This window comes from Euprymna scolopes, chromosome 37 (assembly GCF_053919585.1).
Source record: "Euprymna scolopes isolate OS-2025 chromosome 37, ASM5391958v1, whole genome shotgun sequence".
Classification (NCBI taxonomy): Eukaryota; Metazoa; Mollusca; class Cephalopoda; order Sepiida; family Sepiolidae; genus Euprymna; species Euprymna scolopes.
The window spans coordinates 17810687-17833268 of record NC_136518.1 but is presented as its reverse complement, the minus strand read 5'-3'; the positions used below and the strand labels follow the sequence as shown (position 1 = coordinate 17833268).

The 22582-nt window shown below is 35.8% G+C and overlaps 1 protein-coding gene across 1 annotated transcript in view; it reads left to right on the top strand.

The window, feature by feature from the left end:
• LOC145261107 (fumarate hydratase class I, aerobic-like) overlaps positions 1–22582 on the top strand; it is a 65679-nt gene that overhangs the window by 19915 nt on the left and 23182 nt on the right. Inside the window, exons 4-7 of the mRNA XM_080119324.1 lie at positions 1492–1630; positions 9005–9105; positions 16991–17197; positions 20786–20912. Of these exons, the coding sequence (XP_079975450.1) occupies positions 1492–1630; positions 9005–9105; positions 16991–17197; positions 20786–20912 (574 nt within the window). The remainder of the gene's footprint in view (positions 1–1491; positions 1631–9004; positions 9106–16990; positions 17198–20785; positions 20913–22582) is intronic.

Sequence of the window (22582 nt, the reverse complement as noted above, 5' to 3'; positions counted from 1 at the left end):
CTTTTTATTTGTTTTACATAAGCATGTATATGTTGCTACACATTCATGAGTGCATTTCTGTCAGCCAGTTACAATTAACTAGAGATCTTTCAGATGATTCTGCTTATACAAAAGTAGAGTCTGTAATTCATTTGAATAGGATTCTTGTTATTAAAATGTAATACAACTTATTAATTTATTTCTGCAATGAGTAAACAATTTTGCTACATATTAAAAAACATGTTTCAGTTGTAGCTTTAGTAAGTTCCCCACCTCTAGGCCAGCATGTCTGTTATGCTTTAATTTTGTGGAATGGAACAAATTCATGACTAAATTCAAAATATTTTTTAAATATACGGAGTGGAACGACAAAATTGTTGCCATAGAAAAGATGATATAATTCCATTTCCGTTTGATGAAAAGTGTTTTTTTTTTTGTTGCAGACCATCTATTAGTTGGCCAGTCATGTATAAATCCCAAGAGTGATAGGAGCCTTCTAGCCTGTGTGAAAGTGACACAATGTTCAACAAGCAAGATTGGAAATGCACCGCTGTACAACTCGTGTTCTCTACTGATCCAAGTTATGACAACAGGACCATTGCCAACACCCTCAAAATGCATTACTGGATTGCCACGAATAACAGGGACGTGCCGATGGTGATGAAAATGTTTTCGACCACGGTTATGGTCTTTGGTGTGGTTTCAAGTGAGGGCTACATCATGCCACCTCACATCTTCAAAGTCAGCTTGAAAGTCAACACCAAAGTGTACCGGGATGTGCTGAAAAGTGTGGTGATCCCCTGATGCAATCGGGTAGCTGCTGGTGGACCCTGGATGTGGCGGCAGGACACGGCACCAGCCCACAACTCCAAAGAGATCCAGGCTTAATTTCAGAAGGAGTACTACGACTGTGCTCTTCTCTCATTACTCCCCCTCCTCCTCCTCTGATCTGAACCTGCTGGACTACCTTGTTTGATCATATGTCAAGAACATCACCAACATGACCTCCCACAACACCAAAGCCAGCCTGATTGCCGCCATCCACTGAGTATTTGCTGAGATTCCACTGGCACTTGTGGAAAAGGCATGCTCCCAGTTCTGGACTCGTATCGAGGTGGTGATTGAGCTGAAGGTGGATACATTGAATGGATGTCAGCTCTACTACATAATCAAGTTATCTGAATTGATTTTTCAATAAAAGTTTTTAAATAAAGCTGTAGTGTTGTTTTCTTTAGGGTGATAACTTTATCATTCTATCCTGTACTTGTCACTACAATTTTTATGTATTTAAATCTCAACCTCAAACATGATCAAATTGAGATGAAGTCAGTCAACATGAAATTTCTATTGACTTGGTTGTTCATCTTTAAATAAGTCAGACATTGAATGGTTGACAGGCTGACTTGACATTTCAATTGTAGCAATATAGGTTTAGAATAAAAAAAAAAATAGCCTAATTCTATTTTTATTTTTTGTTGTAATAAAAGATTGTAATTTTCTTTTTTGCATCAGCAACTTTCCAATATCCTTAAAGACCCAGATGCTTCAAAGAACGACAAATTTGTTGCATTGGAACTGTTAAAGAATGCAAACATTGCAGCAAACATGGTCTTGCCTGGATGTCAGGACACCGGAACTGCCATTTGCATGGGTAACTCAGCTACAATATTTTTATTTCGTTTTTTCTTTATGAGGAGATTTATTATGAGGTAACTGTGAGCCATGGATATTCTTAATGATCCGCCTATTTTCACAAGAAAATAAGATTCATAAAATATTTTTTGCTTTCAATTTATTATCTACATATTAATACGATAGCGTGTGTGTTCTTTTGTGTGTCACGCTTACATCCGGGTCGTTTAATTATGTACTTCCATTGCTTGTCATAAATAATTTTACCAAGAATTCTTCATAAGTTTCGGTTTCGATTATAGCTGAAGGAACTCAAGTTATATATATATACATATATTTTTTTTAATAAGTTTTTATTTCGGTTTCGATTCAAGGTAATGCACCCAAGTTATACGGATATATATTTTTTTAAATCGCAACTTTATAATATATAAAAATCGATAGAACATTAACTCTATAATAATATATATGAAATCTGCAATAATTAAAATATCACCTTTAAGCGTCCTTTACGACCGGGCTTTGCCGGGCGTTCGTTCTAGCTAAGATAAATACTTTTGCAGTTTTAACAAAAAAGCTACAATAATATCAGAGCGTCTCCATTTACACTGAACATCAATATATTACATATGAGTCCCCTGTGGAATTTCCACAGGTCCCGCTAGTTCATATTATTTGTATTATTTTGAATACTGTTCTCATTTGAAGCATTAGTTTCATGTTTTGGTCAATGTAATCTTGGACATTTTCCAGGTCTATCTTGTTGAACCCTGGAATTTTTCTGTTAAACTTGGGAATCTGCACAGAATTTTGAATGGAATCCTTTATTTAATCCACGGAGGTAGCATGCTCTTGTTCTATCAGCCGTAACCGGGTAGAAGTCTTAAATAATTTGCAATGGTATTTTTTGAGTGTCGCCTGCACTAAAGATTGAACCTTCAGCCTCCAGATTAGTGTCACTTATAACTGAATTTTACCAAGTACTTTATCCACTATGCCATGGGTCTTGCAGTGCAGAATCCCAAGTTCGACAGAAAGAATTCTGAGTAAAACAAGATACACTGTAAGAAAGAGGTTACATTAACTGTACCGTTGTGAAAATAATGCTCAAGATAAGAACAATATTCAGAAGAATCTAAATCCTACAAACATCTGCTTTCCAGCTGACTACAATATGCTCGTCTTCAAGTCTAATGTAAACAAGTTCTTGATGAGCCGTTCCCCTTATGTAATCCAATTTACCAAATTTACACTTCTATCGATTACTATGATATTGTCCCTACAACTACTGTACACTCTTTAACCCTTATCCTTGAGTGGCCTCTGAGCCTCGATAAGTGGTGATTCCTTTGTAAGTAAAAAAGAAAAAATCATTTATGTGGATGGCAGCGATCAAGCTGGTTTTGGTGTTGTAAGAGGTCATTCATGTTGGTGATGTTCTTGACATATGACCAAATGAAGTAGTCCAACGGGTTCAGGTCAAGGGAGGAGGGGGATCAGTGAAAGAAAAGTACAAAGTCATTGCACTCCTGCTGAAGCCAAGCTTGGGTCTCTTTGGACTTGTGAGCCAGTGCAGAGTCCTTCTGCAACACTCAGGCTCTGCCAGCAGCCACCTGATTGCACCAAGGGATCATCACACTCTTCAGCACATCCAGATACACTTTGGTGTTGACTTTCAAGCTGATTTTGAAGATGTTGGCCCTCACTTGAAACCACACCAAAGACCATAACTGTGGCTGGAAACTTTGTTTTCATCACTTTGGGCACGTCTCTGTTATTCATGGCAATCCAGTGATGCATTTTGAGGGTGCTGGCAATGGTCCTGCTGTCATAACTTGGATTGGTAGAGAGCATGAGTTGTACAGCAGTGCATCTCCGATCGCACTCATTGATGTCACTTTCAGACATGATAGAAGGCTCTTATCACTCTTGGGATTTGTACACAACTGACCAACTGGTTTGCAACAAAGAAAGAAAACCGTTTTTCATCAAATAGAAATGGAATCATGTTGTCTTTTATAGGGCAACAATTTTATCGCTATACACTGTATAATCCAGTTTTATTGTATTTTTCTAATTCGCCATTGGCACACAAAAGTACACAAAGTCAGTGTACACGAAAAGGAAAACAGGGGAGATAAGTCAGTAAAATGCATATGTGTCAATGAAATATATGATAAACCTGATTTTTTTTTTAATTAAAATTCTACCCAATAATTTTTCCTCATTTTTGTGGTTCTGTGTATGACATCCAATAGTGAGGCTCCATTTGGAGGCTGTGGGAAATGTGGATTAGCCTCTTTGTTACCATTGCTCACAGGCCCACTTTGGCTTGGAGCTGTAATATTTGTTAGGGCATTTGCTGCTACCAGATCAGGCAGACTGAAGATACTGGTTTCCTGATCAAAAATTCACCAAGCATTGATATTATTTTTTTTTCCTTTCCCTTTGCAAAACCCATTCATGTTCTGCAAAGCCAAAAACAAAGTATACGCTTTTCTTCTACAAAACAATAAAACAAAACACAATGAATAAATGTTTGACGATAGAAAGAACTTTAAACATAAAAACTTTTCCCCAAATGATTGGATTCATCATCAAATCATCCAAATATGTTTGATATGCCATTAAACAAAATCAATCTCATTTTTGGTGTAGATACTTTTGCATGATATGTAATGTTTTCCCATTATTTTTCTTTTTCAACGGCCATATTTCATCTATGTGTTTTTATCAACAAGCAGTAAAGTATTAATTCATTTTATCCTTGTTTTTTTTTGTTACACCGGCATTACCACATTATCAAGGCCAAGAGGGCACTCAAGGATGAGGGTTAAAGAGTGTACAGTAGAAATTGGACAATATAGTAATCATTAGTAATGAAAATTCGGTAAATTTGATAACTTATATGGAACGGCTCATCAAGAACTTATTTACGTTAGACTTGAACACAACCATATTGTAGTCAGCCGGAAAGCAGGAAAACGGAAGACAATTCCACAGGCGTGCAGTTCTAAGAAGCTTTGTTCATGGAATCTACATTTAGGTTTAGGCATAAAGAGTGGGGGGAATTATTGATAGTGTTTTCAGCTAGACGAGTGTTTCTTGTGAAAGTTAGGTGAGGGGGGACCATAGTCTGAAGCTCGAACACTTTCCATGAAAATAACGATACATCAGAGACAAACTCGCAACATCTCTTCTGTGAGATAGAGGTTGCAGGGAAGGGAAAAGGACATATCCTAAGAGGCTTCAAAGTCTATTTTTAACTCTATCAAGGCAGGACAAGTCGTTTCTAGCAGCTCCTGCCCAGATGTGGCAACAGTATTCCATCCTTGGACATACCTGGCTCTTATATAGATAGAGAATTGCATCAGCAGTGAGATATCTACCGGATTGATAGAAAGATCCCACCATTTTCCCAGCGGCCTTGGCAACAGATTTGATGTACGTGTTCCATTTAAGATCAGGAGTAATGGTCAAGCCCAGAAGCTTGTCAAAACTTGAGGCCTCCTGAAAACAAGAGCCATTCATTTCAATTGATGCCAGATGTGGATCAGAATGTTGTTTATTATTGCTCATAGTAAGGATTGAAACCTCAACCTCTAGATCTGATTAAATAACATAAAATTAACACTACCCAATCATAGCCAATGAAAACTGCATGGATTAAATAAAGGGTTATAAATTCCATATGGATTAAATAAAGGGTTATAAATTCCATATGGATTAAATAAAGGGTTATAAATTCCATATGGATTAAATAAAGGGTTATAAATTCCATATGGATTAAATAAAGGGTTATGAATTCCATATGGATTAAATAAAGGATTATAAATTCCATATGGATTAAATAAAGGATTATAAATACCATATGGATTAAATAAAGGGGTATAAATTCCATATGGATTAAATAAAGGGTTATAAATTCCATATGGATTAAATAAAGGGTTATAAATTCCATATGGATTAAATAAAGGATTATAAATTCCATATGGATTAAATAAAGGCTTATAAATTCCATATGGATTAAATAAAGGGTTAGTTATAAATTCCATATGAATTAAATAAAGGGTTATAAATTCCATATGGATTAAATAAAGGGTTATAAATTCCATATGGATTAAATAAAGGATTATAAATTCCATATGGATTAAATAAAGGATTATAAATTCCATATGGATTAAATAAAGGGTTAGTTATAAATTCCATATGGATTAAATAAAGGGTTATAAATTCCATATGGATTAAATAAAGGATTATAAATTCCATATGGATTAAATAAAGGGTTATAAATTCCATATGGATTAAATAAAGGATTATAAATTCCATATGGATTAAATAAAGGGTTAGTTATAAATTCCATATGGATTAAATAAAGGGTTATAAATTCCATATGGATTAAATAAAGGGTTATAAATTCCATATGGATTAAATAAAGGGTTATAAATTCCATATGGATTAAATAAAGGATTATAAATTCCATATGTATTAAATAAAGGGTTATAAATTCCATATGGATTAAATAAAGGGTTATAAATTCCATATGGATTAAATAAAGGGTTATGAATTCCATAGGGATTAAATAAAGGGTTATGAATTCCATATGGATTAAATAAAAGGTTATAAATTCCATATGGATTAAATAAAGGATTATAAATTCCATATGGATTAAATAAAGGATTATAAATTCCATATGGATTAAATAAAGGATTATAAATTCCATATGGATTAAATAAAGGGTTATAAATTCCATATGGATTAAATAAAGGGTTATAAATTCCATATGGATTAAATAAAGAGTTATGAATTCCATATGGATTAAATAAAGGGTTATAAATTCCATATGGATTAAATAAAGGCTTATAAAGTCCATATGGATTGGCAAATCTAATTTATAAAACTCACTATGTCTGTCCGTCTCCATATTTTCAAACTCTATCTCCTCCGAAAATAAAAGTTGTAGAGTGGCGCTAGGGGCTTCAAATGATTGGATTTTTTTATGGACCATTCTTTTATGGGTCTTTAGCCGGTTAAAATAGTTTTAAAGGGTCAAAAAGGGGTAAAAATATAAAAAATTGTTATACATTTTGTACATTCATCTTAGTTTATTTTTAATTTTTACTTTGTTCATGTGCGTGGTATGTTGGTAAAGTGGTAAAGTCACCAGCTTTGGTTTGATTACTATAGTTTTGGTTTCGAATCTAATTGATGCCACCCAAATACCTTTTTTTTTTTTACTTTTGAAATCACGACTCTATAATGATATATACGAAATCTGGACAAATTAAATTATCATATTTAAGCATATTTTAGGTCCGGGTAAAGCCAGGTGACTCCCAGCTTGTATCACATATAAAATTGTCGCCGACAAGTAGTTTTCATGACATTAAGACTTTTATTACCCAAACCACTGTCTAAAATTTTCCTCACTCTTTATCTGTGCCTAAATCAAAACGTAGATTCCATGAACAAAGCTTCTTTCTTAGAACTGCACGCCTGTGGAACTCTCTTCCATCTGCCTGCTTCCCACCTGACTACAACCTGGATGTCTTCAAGTCCAACGTAAACAAATTCCTGATGAACTGCACCCTTAAGTAGACATTTTTATTAAATCCCCACACTAACGTACTGTACATGCAATAACCTTTATCCCTGAGTGGTTTCCAGGCCTTGATAAGTGGTGATCACCTTGTAAAAAAAAAAAATGTATTCCCTATTGTTTTCACTGGTTGCCATGTTTTTTTTTGTTTTTTTTTACATGTTCACGCATTCAATTTAGTTAGTAGAGTGGTAACATCACCAGCTTTGAATGCTACAGTTTCGGTTTCGATTCTAGCTGATGGCACCCAAATATTTTTTTTTCACATCGGAGTCACTACTTATCAAGGCCCGGAAGCCACTCGGGGATAAGGGTTATTGCTTGTACAGTAGTCAATGGGATAATATCGTAGTAATCGAGACTTGATAAAGTTCATTTTTGAAATCACACTCTATAATAATATATATACAAAATCTAGACAAATTAAAGTATCATATTTAAGCGTATTTTATAACTGGGCAACAAAGCTGCTCCTCTTACTAATTTGGAATAATGATTTCCAGGTTTGACAAAAAGGTTTGAAAAGATATTCCTAAAGAAGATGTAAGGTTACACCGACCAAAACATTGTGAATATAACAAACAAGCTGAGAATAGTGGTACGAATGATGTAGATTATTGATCTTCATCTAAAAAATTTTTGAACTCTAAAACTTAAACTTGTAATTTTTAATTTTGTGAAAGAAATTATTTCTGTTATCTCGATTCTTCTTTGTTATTAAAGTGAAATTCAAAAATCAAAATATTGAATTTCAGTAAAAATCAATGCTATCTACTGAATTGTCATGTCACAGTAATTAACATATCCAAAAATTATGAAAAACCATGAGGTAGAAAATAAATTATTAATGAAAACATTTTTCAAAGATAATTAGCAAAAATTAAGCTTAGCTAAATTGGCCAAAGATTTTCAGCTTTCAGGAAATAGTTACCTCCATTTTGTTACGATTTGAGCTCTCTGGTTTACTTTTTTTGCAAAACTTAATTTTTACTAATTATCTTTGAAAGTTATTTTCATTAATAGTTAATTTTCTACCTTATCATTTTTTGTAATTTTTGGATATGTTCATTACTGTGATATAACAATTAAGTAGATAACATTGGTTTTACTTGGAATGCAATATTTTGAATTTTGCTATTATAACAAAAAGAACTGTTATCTTGGCGCTTCTACACTATTGGGACAAAATTTCATAAATCGTAATACTGAATTTCACATGAAAACAATCGTATCTACGTATTCCTCGTATTTTTAAGATGATTATATCCAGGAATTACGGAAATCGATAAGGTAGAAAATTATTTATTAAAGAAAAAAAAAAAAATAGAATTTGATGAAAAAGATTGTAAAACACAGGAGAGTTCGAAAGGGAGGTAATTTTCCATTTTCACCTGTTAACATGATTAAAGTTGTTTTGTTTAATAATTTATTAATATTCAAGTAATTTCAACTGCATAATTTAGAAGCTGCCATTGTAACTTATTAGAATTGACAAAAAAAATCAGTTGAAACCATTGTTTTTTATCTGAAAACTCCATTTAACAACTACAAAATCTCGTCTCAATTCTGTAGAAGTACTTATGTTACCTCCCTTTATTGTATAAATCTTCAGTGATTTCACATGGGTTTCCCAATAATATTAATGACGGTTGGCATATTTAAAAAATCTTTGAAGATGAAAATATAAGGTACAAACATTGGAGCCCGTTTGAAAAGGCATTTAATGTTTTCATTGTTTCTAGAATTGATAACTAAAAAGTTAGACTAACTGATTTGCGATTTTATTCTTTACAGCAAAGAAAGGTCAATACGTCTGGACAGAAGGTCAAGATGAAGAAGCTTTGTCTCTCGGAATATATAATGCTTACACGCGAAACAATCTACGATATTCTCAAGTAAGTATCATTACCATGCATGATCGTCGATGTTAAGCAGTGATTATATATAATTCTCCATTTCTTTTTTTGTTTTTCTGATGCATCATGTCTTAGCAATCGAGAATAAAGATTGCAAATTGAATAAGGATCACTTCTACAAGAGAAACAATCCGTGTGATGGGCAGAAGATTACTTAAGAGGAATCGATTACAAAAACATGATTCAACATGTACAGGCTGGAATGATAAAATTGTTGCCCTAGAAAAGACAACATGATTCCATTTCCGTTTGATAAAAACTGTTTTTCTTTTTTTGTTGAAGACCATCTACTAGTTTGTCAGTTGTGTACAAATCCCAAGAACGATAGAAACCTTCTATCATGTCTGAAAGTGATACAATGCTCAACGAGTGAGATTGGAGATGCGCCGCTATATAACTCATGCTCTCTACCGATCCAAGTTATGACAACAGGACCATTGCCAGCACCTTCAAAATGCAAATCTGGATGGTTCAACACTTGAGAGCACAGCTCAACAAAGTTTCCAGCTATGGTTATGGTCTTTGGTGTGGTTTCAAGTGAGGGCCATATCATGCCACTGCACATCTTCAAAGTCGGCTTGAAAGTTAACACCATGTGCTGAAGAATGTGGTGATACCCTGGTGTAATCAGGTCGTTGCTGGCAGACCCTAGGTGTGGCAGCAGGACTTAGCGCCAGGCCACAAGCCCAGAGAGACCCAGGCTTCGCTTCAGAAGGAGTGCTATGACTTTGTATCCTTCTCTCACTGCCCCCCCCCCTCCCCCCCCCTCCTTCACCGACCTGAACCTGCTGGACTACTTTGTTTGGTCATACGTCGAGAACATCACCAACATGACCTCACACAACACAAAAGTCAGCTTGATCATCGCCATCCGTAGAGTATTCACTGAGCTCCTCCTGGTGCTTGTAGTAGTAATACACACGGACGAAAAAACGCTTTGGATAATCACAGATTTCAAGGTAGTTCTACTAAAATAGCCATATTTTTTAAACCAAAGCATTTCAAGTCTTCAAATTACTACTGTTTTGTTCGGAAATGAATATACTTTCAAATGAATTAATAAATATGAATGTACATTATATATTTTAAGAGTTTTAAGCAAATAAAGTGATAAAAATGTGAACATGACCTTACACAACACAAAAGTCAGCTTGATCATCGCCATCCGTAGAGTATTCACTGAGCTCCTGCTGGTGCTTGTGGAAAAGACATGCTTCCAGTTCTGGACCTGTACAGAGGTGGTGATTGAGGCTGAAGGTGGCTACATTGAATAGATGCCAGCTTGACTATGATCAAGTTACCTGAATTGATTTTTTAATAAAAGTTTTAAAATAAAGCTGTAGTGTTGTTTTCTTTAGGGTGACAACTTTATCGTTCCACCCTGTCTTTATTTACATTAAACTTGAGAACAACTATAGTCATTTGGAAATTGGCTTTGTGATATCTTGTTCCACAGATGAAATGTTCTATGAAAGATACTTTGTTCATGGAAGTTTTATTTGTTTTTTGGTAAAAAGAAAAAGAAAGGAAGTTTGTTGCTAAGATCATTTGTAACAGAGCACGTATGGGTACATGTGAAAATAGCAGCAGCAGCCGAAGGATAGCTGGCTAGCGAAAATATTAGCAAAAACAATCGTTAAAGCACGTATGCAAATTAGCAAGTGTGCTTGAGCTTGTGTCACAAGAAAAGGAGAGAAAAATACACCACATAGTTGAGAAGAGAAACAAGTTGTGTGTTGCGCAAGATGGACATGTGAATATGAGGGTGAGAAAGTGCTGATGTCAGCCAACGAGACAGAGACCTTTAAAAAGCATGTGTGTGTGAAAAGACTTTGGAAAAATAATGAAATGCATATTTTTGGAAGAATCACGAATAAATTCATTTCATTTACACTTAAAAAAAAGCTGAGTCGGATTTTTATTTCTTTCCTGTTTTATTTGTTTGTTCATTTGCGATGGTGCCGGACAATGTGTGGGTCCAAGAGGTTTGAGCTGTAATGACACAGTCAAAAAATAACAACCACGTTACATGTTTTGCAGAAGATTTTCCAGGAATTAGATTTCAGTCAAATAAAAATAATATAGTAGAGAGAGCCTAGTGACGTCTCTTCGGTATGAAAGAGACTGTAAGGACGAGGAGCAATCATTCACTACTAGATTGTAAAGTTGATTATGTATTCTAACAAGAAGATGTGAAACAGTACTCTGAGTAGCACCTCTTTAGATATGACAGCAGGAGTATCTGACTCTGTAAACCATTCTTATGACACTGAATTTTTTATCACGTTTGCTCTGTTGTACTTAATTATGATTCTGATGAGGACTAGGGAGTCCATCCTCCCACACTTAAACTTCCCTCTTTAACAAAAAGTTGTTTTTGGCATTTATAGGAGAATGCCGACATGGCTGCTCAGGCATTTCTTTGTGTCGATCCAGTGCATTACTTCTTGCATGCTGGCTTTTTTATTCCCACTTTTTGACCTTTTGAGAGGGAGGTAAATACTTACATCCTCTTGACCAACTACAACTGTCTAGCTTCTCTGCCACATACTTCCTCTCTCCTCAGCCTTTTGGCCAAGATCAAAGTGTAGTATCTGTTCCGGCAGATACTGCAAGCTATGACTAGCTATGACTAGCAAAGACCAGATGTGGGGGCGACCCCACATGCCTGACCTTTAACCAGCTCCCATTTCCCACCTCTCGGGAGCGGGTCCCCTTTTCCCCTTCCCCCTCCCTTCACTCCTCACATTAAAAATCGGCCTTGTGCCTAATTTGCTCGGTGGGGGAGCAAATAAATACCATCTGTTCCGGCAGATGCTGCACTTAAGATGGTTTGTACCAGTCAATGGAGGGGAAACCCTCTATACTGGGACAATTATTATTTTTGGTAACCAGAGTGACCCCTTTTAGGGGAGCTGGTTTTTACCTCACATTAAAAACGGCCTTGTGCCTAATTTGCTCAGTGGGGGAGCAAATAAACACCATCTGTTCCGGCAGATGCTGCACTTAAGATAATTTGTACCAGTCAATGGAGGGGAAACCCTCTATACTGGGACAATTATTATTTTTGGTAACCAGAGTGACCCCTTTTAGGGGAGCTGGTTTTTACCTCACATTAAAAACGGCCTTGTGCCTAATTTGCTCAGTGGGGGAGCAAATAAATACCATCTGTTCCGGCAGATACTGCAAGCAAAGACCATATGTGTGGGCAACCTCACATATAAGACCTTGGTCAATGTAGGGGCAACCCTTCATACCAATTGTCATTATCCAACTCCCCTACTCCCCGGGGAGTTGGTCCCCATTTCCCCTTCACTCCTCACATTAAAAATCGGCCTTGTGCCTAATTTGCTCAGTGGGGGAGCAAATAAATACCATCTGTTCCGGCAGATGCTGCACTTAAGATAATTTGTACCAGTCAATGGAGGGGAAACCCTCTATACTGGGACAATTATTATTTTTGGTAACCAGAGTGACCCCTTTTAGGGGAGCTGGTTTTTACCTCACATTAAAAACGGCCTTGTGCCTAATTTGCTCAGTGGGGGAGCAAATAAATACCATCTGTTCCGGCAGATACTGCAAGCTATGACTAACTATGACTAGCTATGACTAGCAAAGACCAGATGTGGGGGCAACCCCACATGCCTGACCTTTAACCAGCTCCCATTTCCCACCTCTTGGGAGCTGGTCCCCTTTTTCCCTTCCCCTTCCCTTCACTCCTCACATTAAAAATCGGCCTTGTGCCTAATTTGCTCGGTGGGGGAGCAAATAAATACCATCTGTTCCGGCAGATGCTGCACTTAAGATAATTTGTACCAGTCAATGGAGGGGAAACCCTCTATACTGGGACAATTATTATTTTTGGTAACCAGAGTGCCCTCTTTTTGCCTACTTTTAGGGGAGCTGGTTTTTACCTCACATTAAAAACGGCCTTGTGCCTAATTTGCTCAGTGGGGGAGCAAATAAATACCATCTGTTCCGGCAGATGCTGCAAGCTATGACTAGCTATGACTAGCAAAGACCAGATGTGGGGGCAACCCCACATGCCTGACCATTAACCAGCTCCCATTTCCCACCTCTCGGGAGCTGGTCCCCTTTTTCCCTTCCCCCTCTCTTCACTCCTCACATTAAAAATCGGCCTTGTGCCTAATTTGCTCGGTGGGGGAGCAAATAAACACCATCTGTTCCGGCAGATGCTGCACTTAAGATAATTTGTACCAGTCAATGGAGGGGAAACCCTCTATACTGGGACAATTATTATTTTTGGTAACCAGAGTGCCCCCTTTTTGCCTACTTTTAGGGGAGCTGGTTTTTACCTCACATTAAAAACGGCCTTGTGCCTAATTTGCTCAGTGGGGGAGCAAATAAATACCATCTGTTCCGGCAGATACTGCACTTAAGATAATTTGTACCAGTCAATGGAGGGGAAACCCTCTATACTGGGACAATTATTATTTTTGGTAACCAGAGTGCCCCCTTTTTGCCTACTTTAAGGGGAGCTGGTTTTTACCTCACATTAAAAACGGCCTTGTGCCTAATTTGCTCAGTGGGGAAGCAAATAAATACCATCTGTTCCGGCAGATGCTGCAAGCTACGACTAGCTATGACTAGCAAAGACCAGATGTGGGGGCAACCCCACATGCCTGACCATTAACCAGCTCCCATTTCCCACCTCTCGGGAGCTGGTCCCCTTTTTCCCTTCCCCCTCTCTTCACTCCTCACATTAAAAATCGGCCTTGTGCCTAATTTGCTCGGTAGGGGGAGCAAATAAACACCATCTGTTCCGGCAGATGCTGCACTTAAGATAATTTGTACCAGTCAATGGAGGGGAAACCCTCTATACTGGGATAATTATTATTTTTGGTAACCAGAGTGCCCCCATTTTGCCTACTTTTAGGGGAGCTGGTTTTTACCTCACATTAAAAACGGCCTTGTGCCTAATTTGCTCAGTGGGGGAGCAAATAAATACCATCTGTTCCGGCAGATACTGCACTTAAGATAATTTGTACCAGTCAATGGAGGGGAAACCCTCTATACTGGGACAATTATTATTTTTGGTAACCAGAGTGCCCCCTTTTTGCCTACTTTAAGGGGAGCTGGTTTTTACCTCACATTAAAAACGGCCTTGTGCCTAATTTGCTCAGTGGGGGAGCAAATAAATACCATCTGTTCCGGCAGATGCTGCAAGCTATGACTAGCTATGACTAGCAAAGACCAGATGTGGGGGCAACCTCACATGCCTGACCATTAACCAGCTCCCATTTCCCACCTCTCGGGAGCTGGTCCCCTTTTTCCCTTCCCCCTCCCTTCACTCCTTACATTAAAAATCGGCCTTGTGCCTAATTTGCTCGGTGGGGGAGCAAATAAACACCATCTGTTCTGGCAGATGCTGCACTTAAGATAATTTGTACCAGTCAATGGAGGGGAAACCCTCTATACTGGGACAATTATTATTTTTGGTAACCAGAGTGCCCCCTTTTTGCCTACTTTAAGGGGAGCTGGTTTTTACCTCATATTAAAAACGGCCTTGTGCCTAATTTGCTCTGTGGGGGAGCAAATAAACACCATCTGTTCCGGCAGATGCTGCACTTAAGATAATTTGTACCAGTCAATGGAGGGGAAACCCTCTATACTGGGACAATTATTATTTTTGGTAACCAGAGTGCCCCCTTTTTGCCTACTTTTAGGGGAGCTGGTTTTTACCTCACATTAAAAACGGCCTTGTGCCTAATTTGCTCAGTGGGGGAGCAAATAAACACCATCTGTTCCGGCAGATGCTGCACTTAAGATAATTTGTACCAGTCAATGGAGGGGAAACCCTCTATACTGGGACAATTATTATTTTTGGTAACCAGAGTGACCCCTTTTTGCCTACTTTTAGGGGAGCTGGTTTTTACCTCACATTAAAAACGGCCTTGTGCCTAATTTGCTCAGTGGGGGAGCAAATAAACACCATCTGTTCCGGCAGATGCTGCAAGCTATGACCAGCTATGACTAGCAAGGACCAGATGTGGGGGCAACCCCACATGCCTGACCATTAACCAGCTCCCATTTCCCACCTCTCGGGAGCTGGTCCCCTTTTTCCCTTCCCTCTCCCTTCACTCCTCACATTAAAAATCGGCCTTGTGCCTAATTTGCTCGGTGGGGGAGCAAATAAATACCATCTGTTCCTGCAGATACTGCAAGCTATGACTAGCTATGACTAGCTATGACTAGCAAAGACCAGATGTGGGGGCAACCCCACATGCCTGACCTTTAACCAGCTCCCATTTCCCACCTCTCGGGAGCTGGTCCCCTTTTTCCCTTCCCCCTCCCTTCACTCCTCACATTAAAAATTGGCCTTGTGCCTAATTTGCTCGGTGGGGGAGCAAATAAATACCATCTGTTCCTGCAGATACTACAAACAAAGACCAGATGTGGGGGCAACCCCACATACCTGACCTTTAACCAGCTCCCATTTCCCACCTCTCGGGAGCTGGTCCCCTTTTTCCCTTTCCCCTCCCTTCACTCCTCACATTAAAAATTGACCTTGTGCCTAATTTGCTCGGTGGAGGAGCAAATAAATACCATCTGTTCCTGCAGATACTGCAAGCAAAGACCATATGTGGGCTTCTTGTTATTCTAAACTAACTAAATTATATACTAGCGAATCTATCTGCTTAATACCTTAACAGATGAATCTCCGTTTTTATTTCTGGAGTGACATCATTGAAGAGTTTACTGGTGCTATCAGATCAGGCTGTCTGAAGATATTAGCTTCCTGGGACGAAATGCACCTAACATTGATGCTTTATTGTTTTTCTACTCCAATTGCAGAATTTAATTATGTTCTGCACCCCCCCCCCCCCAACCCGCCTTTTCCCTCCTTTTCCTTCTTCCTACTTCCCCTTTCTCTTTCTATCTCCCCCACTTTCTGACTGGTTTCTTAACTTAAAATGTACCAAACATTAATACTGTAACCCTTTTCCCTCTCCCATTGTAAAACTCATGTTCTGCAGGGCAGGTAACAAAAACGATAAAATCCACTATAAAACAACAAAACCAAACACTACAAACTAACGATTGAAGATACAAAAAGCTTGAAGAATAAAAACCTTCTACAAAATAACTGGATGCAACATCGAATACTATTTCTCTATCTATATAAAAGCCAAGTATGTCCAAGGATGGAGTACTACTGCCACATCTGGGCAGGAGCTGCTAAAAACAGCCTATCCTGCCTTAACGGAGTACAAAATAGACTTCGTGGCTTAGTGGGGGATGTCCTTTTCTCTTCCCTGCAGCCTCTCTCCCACAGAAGACACGTTGCAAGCCTGTCTCTGTTTTATCGTTATTTCCATGGCAAGTGCTCGGCTGAGCTCCAATCTCTGGTCCCCCCCCCTCACCAATCTTTCACGATAAACACCCGTCTAGCTGAAACCACTGTGAAAAATTTTCCCCACTCTTTATCTGTGACTAAATCAAAACATAGATTCCATGAACAAAGCTTCTCTCTTAGAACTGCACGCCTGTGAAACTCTCTTCCGTTTACATGTTTCCCACGTGACTTCGACTTGAATGTCTTCAAGTCCAACATAAACAAATTCCTGATGAACCGCTCCCTTAAGTAAGACACTTTATCAAAACTCCAATACTAACGATTACTATGATACTATCCCATTGATTACTGTACACGCAATAACCCTTATCCCCGAGTGGCTTCTAGGCCTTGATAAGTGGTGACTTCCATGTAAAAAAAAAAAAAAAAATAATTTCCAAAATACTGGATTCGGCATTAAATAACTCTAAAACGTTTGATATGCTGTTAAAAACAAACCAACTGAACAGTTACATATCTAACAATATTTTTGTCTTTTATTTCCAGGTGGCGCCACTAGACATGTATAAAGAAGTGAACACAGGAACCAACCTTCCAGCCCAAATTGATATTTATTCTACGCAATCAAACCACTACGATTTTTTGTTTTTGGCCAAAGGTGGAGGGTCAGCTAACAAAACGTTTCTCTTTCAACAGACAAAGGCTATCCTCAATCCAGAGAAATTTTTGAATTTTATCAATGAAAAAATCAAGGTAAGCAGGCGACCTAACCCTAAGATGTAAAATAAAAGATCATCAGCTGTTTTACTCTAAAATATTCAGAGATTTAAAAACAGAAAACCACTTGGAGAAGGTTCACCATTCCCTGTAAAAGCCAATGTTAGTTAGCCATACCAAGAAGATTTTATTTAGGCCGTGAATACTATGCGATTTTGAATAGTTACCTAGGGCTTACTTGTAGGGACACGTATCCTCATACCAGGTTGTTCTGACAAACCCCTGTAGAGAGAAACCTTAAACACTAAAGAATAATGTCCAGTAGGCATTCAATGTGTGTACATCAAATACAAATCTACAAATCATGAAATTAATTTTAATTATAAATTATCAATCATCTTACTAAATATATATATATATATTTAGTAAGATGATTGATAATTTATAATCAAAATTAAAAATCGATTTCATAAGGAGGAACACAACAAAGTCAATAAATTGTACGATCGTTTCGGAAACAGTGTTTTTATTGAGATAGACATTAAGTCATGGACAATAATTTTAACATATAGTTTTTTTGAAACAAAGTCTCCTCATCAGCAAAAATCTGGAGTGTTTTTTTTTTAAAGACACCAAAAATAAACCTAGCATTTTTTTAAGTGAGGCAGATGTAGTCATAAGCTACATTTACCATCGAAATGAATGCTTTGACGATGATACTTACGAATTTTAAAAGGCGAACCATTATAAGATACATCTGTCTTACTTAAAAAATGCTAGGTTTATTTTTGGTGTCTTTAAAAAAAAACACCCAATATTTTTGATGATGAGGAGACTTTGTTTTAAAAAAATATATGTCAAAATTATTGTCCATGACTTAATGTCTATCTCAATAAAAACATCATTTCCAAAACGATCGTACAATTTATTGACTTTGTTGTGTTCCTTCTTATGAAACCGATTTTTAATTTTTAATTTTAATTATAAATTATCAATCGTCTTACTAAATATTAAAATAGCTCTAGGATATATATGCCTATTGAGCTTATTATATATCTGCATGACAACGAGCACTGTTTTTCTTTTATTTTAATTACATTAGTGATTTTATTATTACATTAAAATACACTCTGCTCTTTGGACTGCTGTTCTAATCCCCTTTAAATTATATATATATATAATCTGAGGTTATTGTTTTCAAAAGTTAAGTAACCAATAAAGTTTAACGAGGTTAATACAAGAGTGCTCAATACTGAAGTAGAGTGGGGTATACTCTTTATTTGTTTTTACATAAGCAGTAATGTGTTGCTACACAGTCATGAGCATGTTTCGGTCAGCTAGTTACTAGTAACTAGAGACCTCTTCAGACGAAACAGCTTATACAAAAGCAAAGTTTGCAATGAAAATATTAGATGTTCCTCATCACAGAAAGTTAATATCAGGAGGTTCCGTCAAATGTTGTGAAAAATAAGATTTGGTTGTATGTAAATAAGACCAAATAGGGGTGCAACTTTGAGTCTGTGTTTGGATATAGGAGTGAATGGAAAAGGATAAGGATCGCGATGGAAGGCTAGAAAGAAATGTTTTCGTATGCGTGTTTGATGGCCGCCCTAAATCTTAAACATACTAATATGTATAGGTTCAAACGGTAGGCGAATGTGAATTTGACATATCTATGCTAAAAGAGGTTTCAGATTTAATCGGGTTATTCAGTTATAAAAATGCTTTTAATTTGACTAGAATTTTTATGTGGTCAGTATAAGCTGTATCGCCTGAAGAGGTCTCTAGTTAGTGGTACGTAGCTGACTGAAACATGCTTATGACTGTGTAGCAACATATTACTGCTTATGTAAAAACAAATAAAGTGCATAAATAATAAATATATATATATATATATATATATATAGGTTATTCATTGAACTTTTGAATAGTCAAGTCGCTGCCTGATGATATCTGTTGTTTGATTGAAACAAGTGGCTATTTGTAGCAGCGGGATGTGAGCATGTTTATATAACAATAAACAAGTATTATCAGCTCTTTTTATTGAGCACTATCTAACAACCTTGTTGAATTCATTAGTCCATTACTTTTGAATATAAAAAAACCCGAGTATATATATATATATATATATATATATATATATGTAGTAGAGATTTAGAAGGCTGTCACAATGCGAGGAATGAAATATAGTCCTCGCATTGTGATAGCCTTCTAAATCTCTACTACATACCTATCCCACACAATGCTTCAAGCAAACTACATATCAATCATATATATATATATATATATAAGGCTGTCACAATGCGAGGAATGAAATATAGTCGTTGTTGGTAAGAGAAGACGAGAACAAGTGGCGATTTACAAATCAATAAGTACATACATATATTTTATATATGCATATATTTATTCAGTTGTATTGGTAAAATGTCTTACTTGTTATGTCTGCGACAAATTCCATTATTAATTTCGGAAAAATTCCCTTTTCAAATGGTAAGCATAACAGATCGATTCAAAGCATGCTAGATGATGGAGTGGAAGTTGGGTAGCTACGTGGGGCCTCGGAGCAAATGTGAGTAGAGGATTTATGTATGGTATGATTAGGTAATTAACATGTTTATAATTTTATTTATTTCTATTTATTTGTCTTTTCTTTTTTTTTTCTTTTTTTTTGATTTGTAACTTGTTGCTTTAGCGTGAGCTTTTTTAATTTTGTATGTTTTCTATTTTGTTGTCTTTATCATTATTTTTTGTATGTTCTCTATTTTGTTGTCTTTATTATTATTACTATATTTATTTATTTATTATTTTTTTTTTCTGCTGGTGTGTGTAGTGTCTAGGTTTATATGGGTCACATAAGTCGCTAGTGAGCTGTGTCCGGTCAGCTATTGAAGGGTAGAGTAGGGGTGAGATGTGAGAGAGGTGGTGTGCGGGGTGATGCGCTCTCGGTCGGCAGTTGTAAAAATCAAATATACATGTAGACATTACATGGGGATTTTACACTCATTTGAACGTTTAGAAATTTTAGAAGAATAGAAATCGGTACTTGTATCAGAATTGGGAATTTTGAAAAGAATCTGCAATTGTATTGAAATCTGAGAAAATTTTGGAATAGTCCCATCACCAATCCATATGCATACATACACATGTACATATATACACATATTTATATATCATATATAAGAAAATAAATAAATGTATGTATATATTTTTAAATTTCCAAAACAATTTTTTATGATTCCTACAATAATATTAAGTAAATTATTGGAAGCCAACTAATGCAGTGATTGCAAAAGAGTAATTGACTTAAAATCGAAGGAGTTTTCCAACGAAGGACTTGGGACTAAAAGTTTTATTTTTTTAATATAGTTTTGAAGGTTCAAAAACTTCAAAGATTATACACACACACAGAGAAAATTTTCTGTTTATAGCTTTCATAAAAAGCTGTTAGCTTTACTAGAGTAAAATCAGCTTTATACCTATCTCTTCACACCCACTGCTATCGACCTGACCTACATGTTCTCTCATACTTTAATGTATTAATATATGTAGCCATTTTTGCTACAAGTGTAAATCGGTTCGCCAAAATGAAACAATGTTGTTTCTTATATTTATTTTCTTCCTTAGACTCTTGGAACTGCCGCTTGCCCACCCTATCATATGGCTATTGTCGTAGGTGGCACTTCTGCCGAATATAACTTGAAGACAGTAAAATTAGCCTCTTGCAGATACCTAGACACATTACCTACAACAGGTAAGTTTTCTCACTACACTCATTTAAAACTGAAGCTACATATGTATATGTGTAGCTTCAGTTATATATATACATATATATATATATATATATATATATATATATTTGTTTTAAAAAAACTATATGTCAAAATTATTGTCCGTGGCTTAATGTCTATCACAATAAAAACATCGTTTCCGAAACGATCGTACAAATTATTGACTTCTTATGAAACAGATTTTTAATTTTTAATTCTAATTTGAATTTTAAATTATCAATCGCATTACTAAATATCAAAGGAGCTCTAGGATATTTGCCTATCGTGCTTATTATATATCTGAATTACAACAAGCACTGTTCTTTTCTTGTATTTTAATTAAATTAGTAATTTTACTATCACATTAAAATACACTCTGCTCTTTAGACTAGTGTTCTAACCCCCTTTAAATATATATATATATATATATGTTTTCAAGGACAGAAAAGATAAAATATAGTATCAGAACTTTAATGTTAATTTTATTTGGAAAAGTAAAAAATAATACACATAAACTGAAAATAAAAAGATATTGTAAAATATTTAAATTGTGATTTTTTTTTTTTTAAATATTCAGAGCAAACAAAAATATATGCAATTGTGAATGACAGTGGCCAAGAAAAATGCTGCCCAATTTAATGTAAAGTAACATGCTTATTTCCCAGGTTTTTTACCGGTTTATTTTATTTTGCTATGGGAGATAAATTCTGCATATTTTAATTTTTAATGTGATTTTGTGTGGTTTTATGACATTCTTAGGATTAGAAAGACATTAAAGATTAGTTATCTCTCAGAAAAGGTTAGAATGTCCTAGAAATGATCATTTTGATAAACATTTATATGAAAAAAAAAAGATCCGCCACTTTAAATTCGAAAATAGTTTTTTGGAATATTCATACGTAATCGCTTAAAAAAGCATAATCTCATTTTTAGAAGGGGAATAGCTAAAAGTCCTAATCTGCTTTTCAGTATATAATTTATTTTTTAAATTAACAAACTACTTAATATTTTCCCTTTCGTATATAGTCTCAAAGATTTTCATTGTGTGCTATTTTGTTCCCATTTATATATTTGTGCCATTTTTACTTACCCTCCCCAATCTCCCCTTCAAAATGGTTCTACAATCTGTAAATTAATTTATGCATAAATGTGCTGCCTGTGTTTTGGGGATTTCGTTTGTAATTTTTATTTTGCATGTATTAATTTTTCTGATATTTCAGGAGAATTTATTCGGCAATATTAAATATTTAGGTATGCTATTATTGAGATGTGTAATTTGTAATATATTTCGATTTAATTTTTATTATATTAAACACTGTTTGATTTTATGATTAGTTTCTTGCAAAACAAAATATACCCTCTCCGAAAAACAGATAAAACTAGCTGATAAAATTTGAAAACCTTTTGGGGATCCAACCACTTAATTATGATTCCAAAAATATATACTGAGAAAACATGAAATATTTCTTTCTTATATTCATAATATTTTTGTGTAGGGTAAGAAGTTAAACTATAGTGTTTTTTTTTTGTTTTTTTTTTTGAGGTTTTTTGTTTCCAATTAGCAGTTAGCAGGTTTTGAACATTTCAGACAGCAAAAGTTAAAATTCTACTGATTTTATGGAGATTTCTTTTCCCTGATTTAGCATTTTTTTTT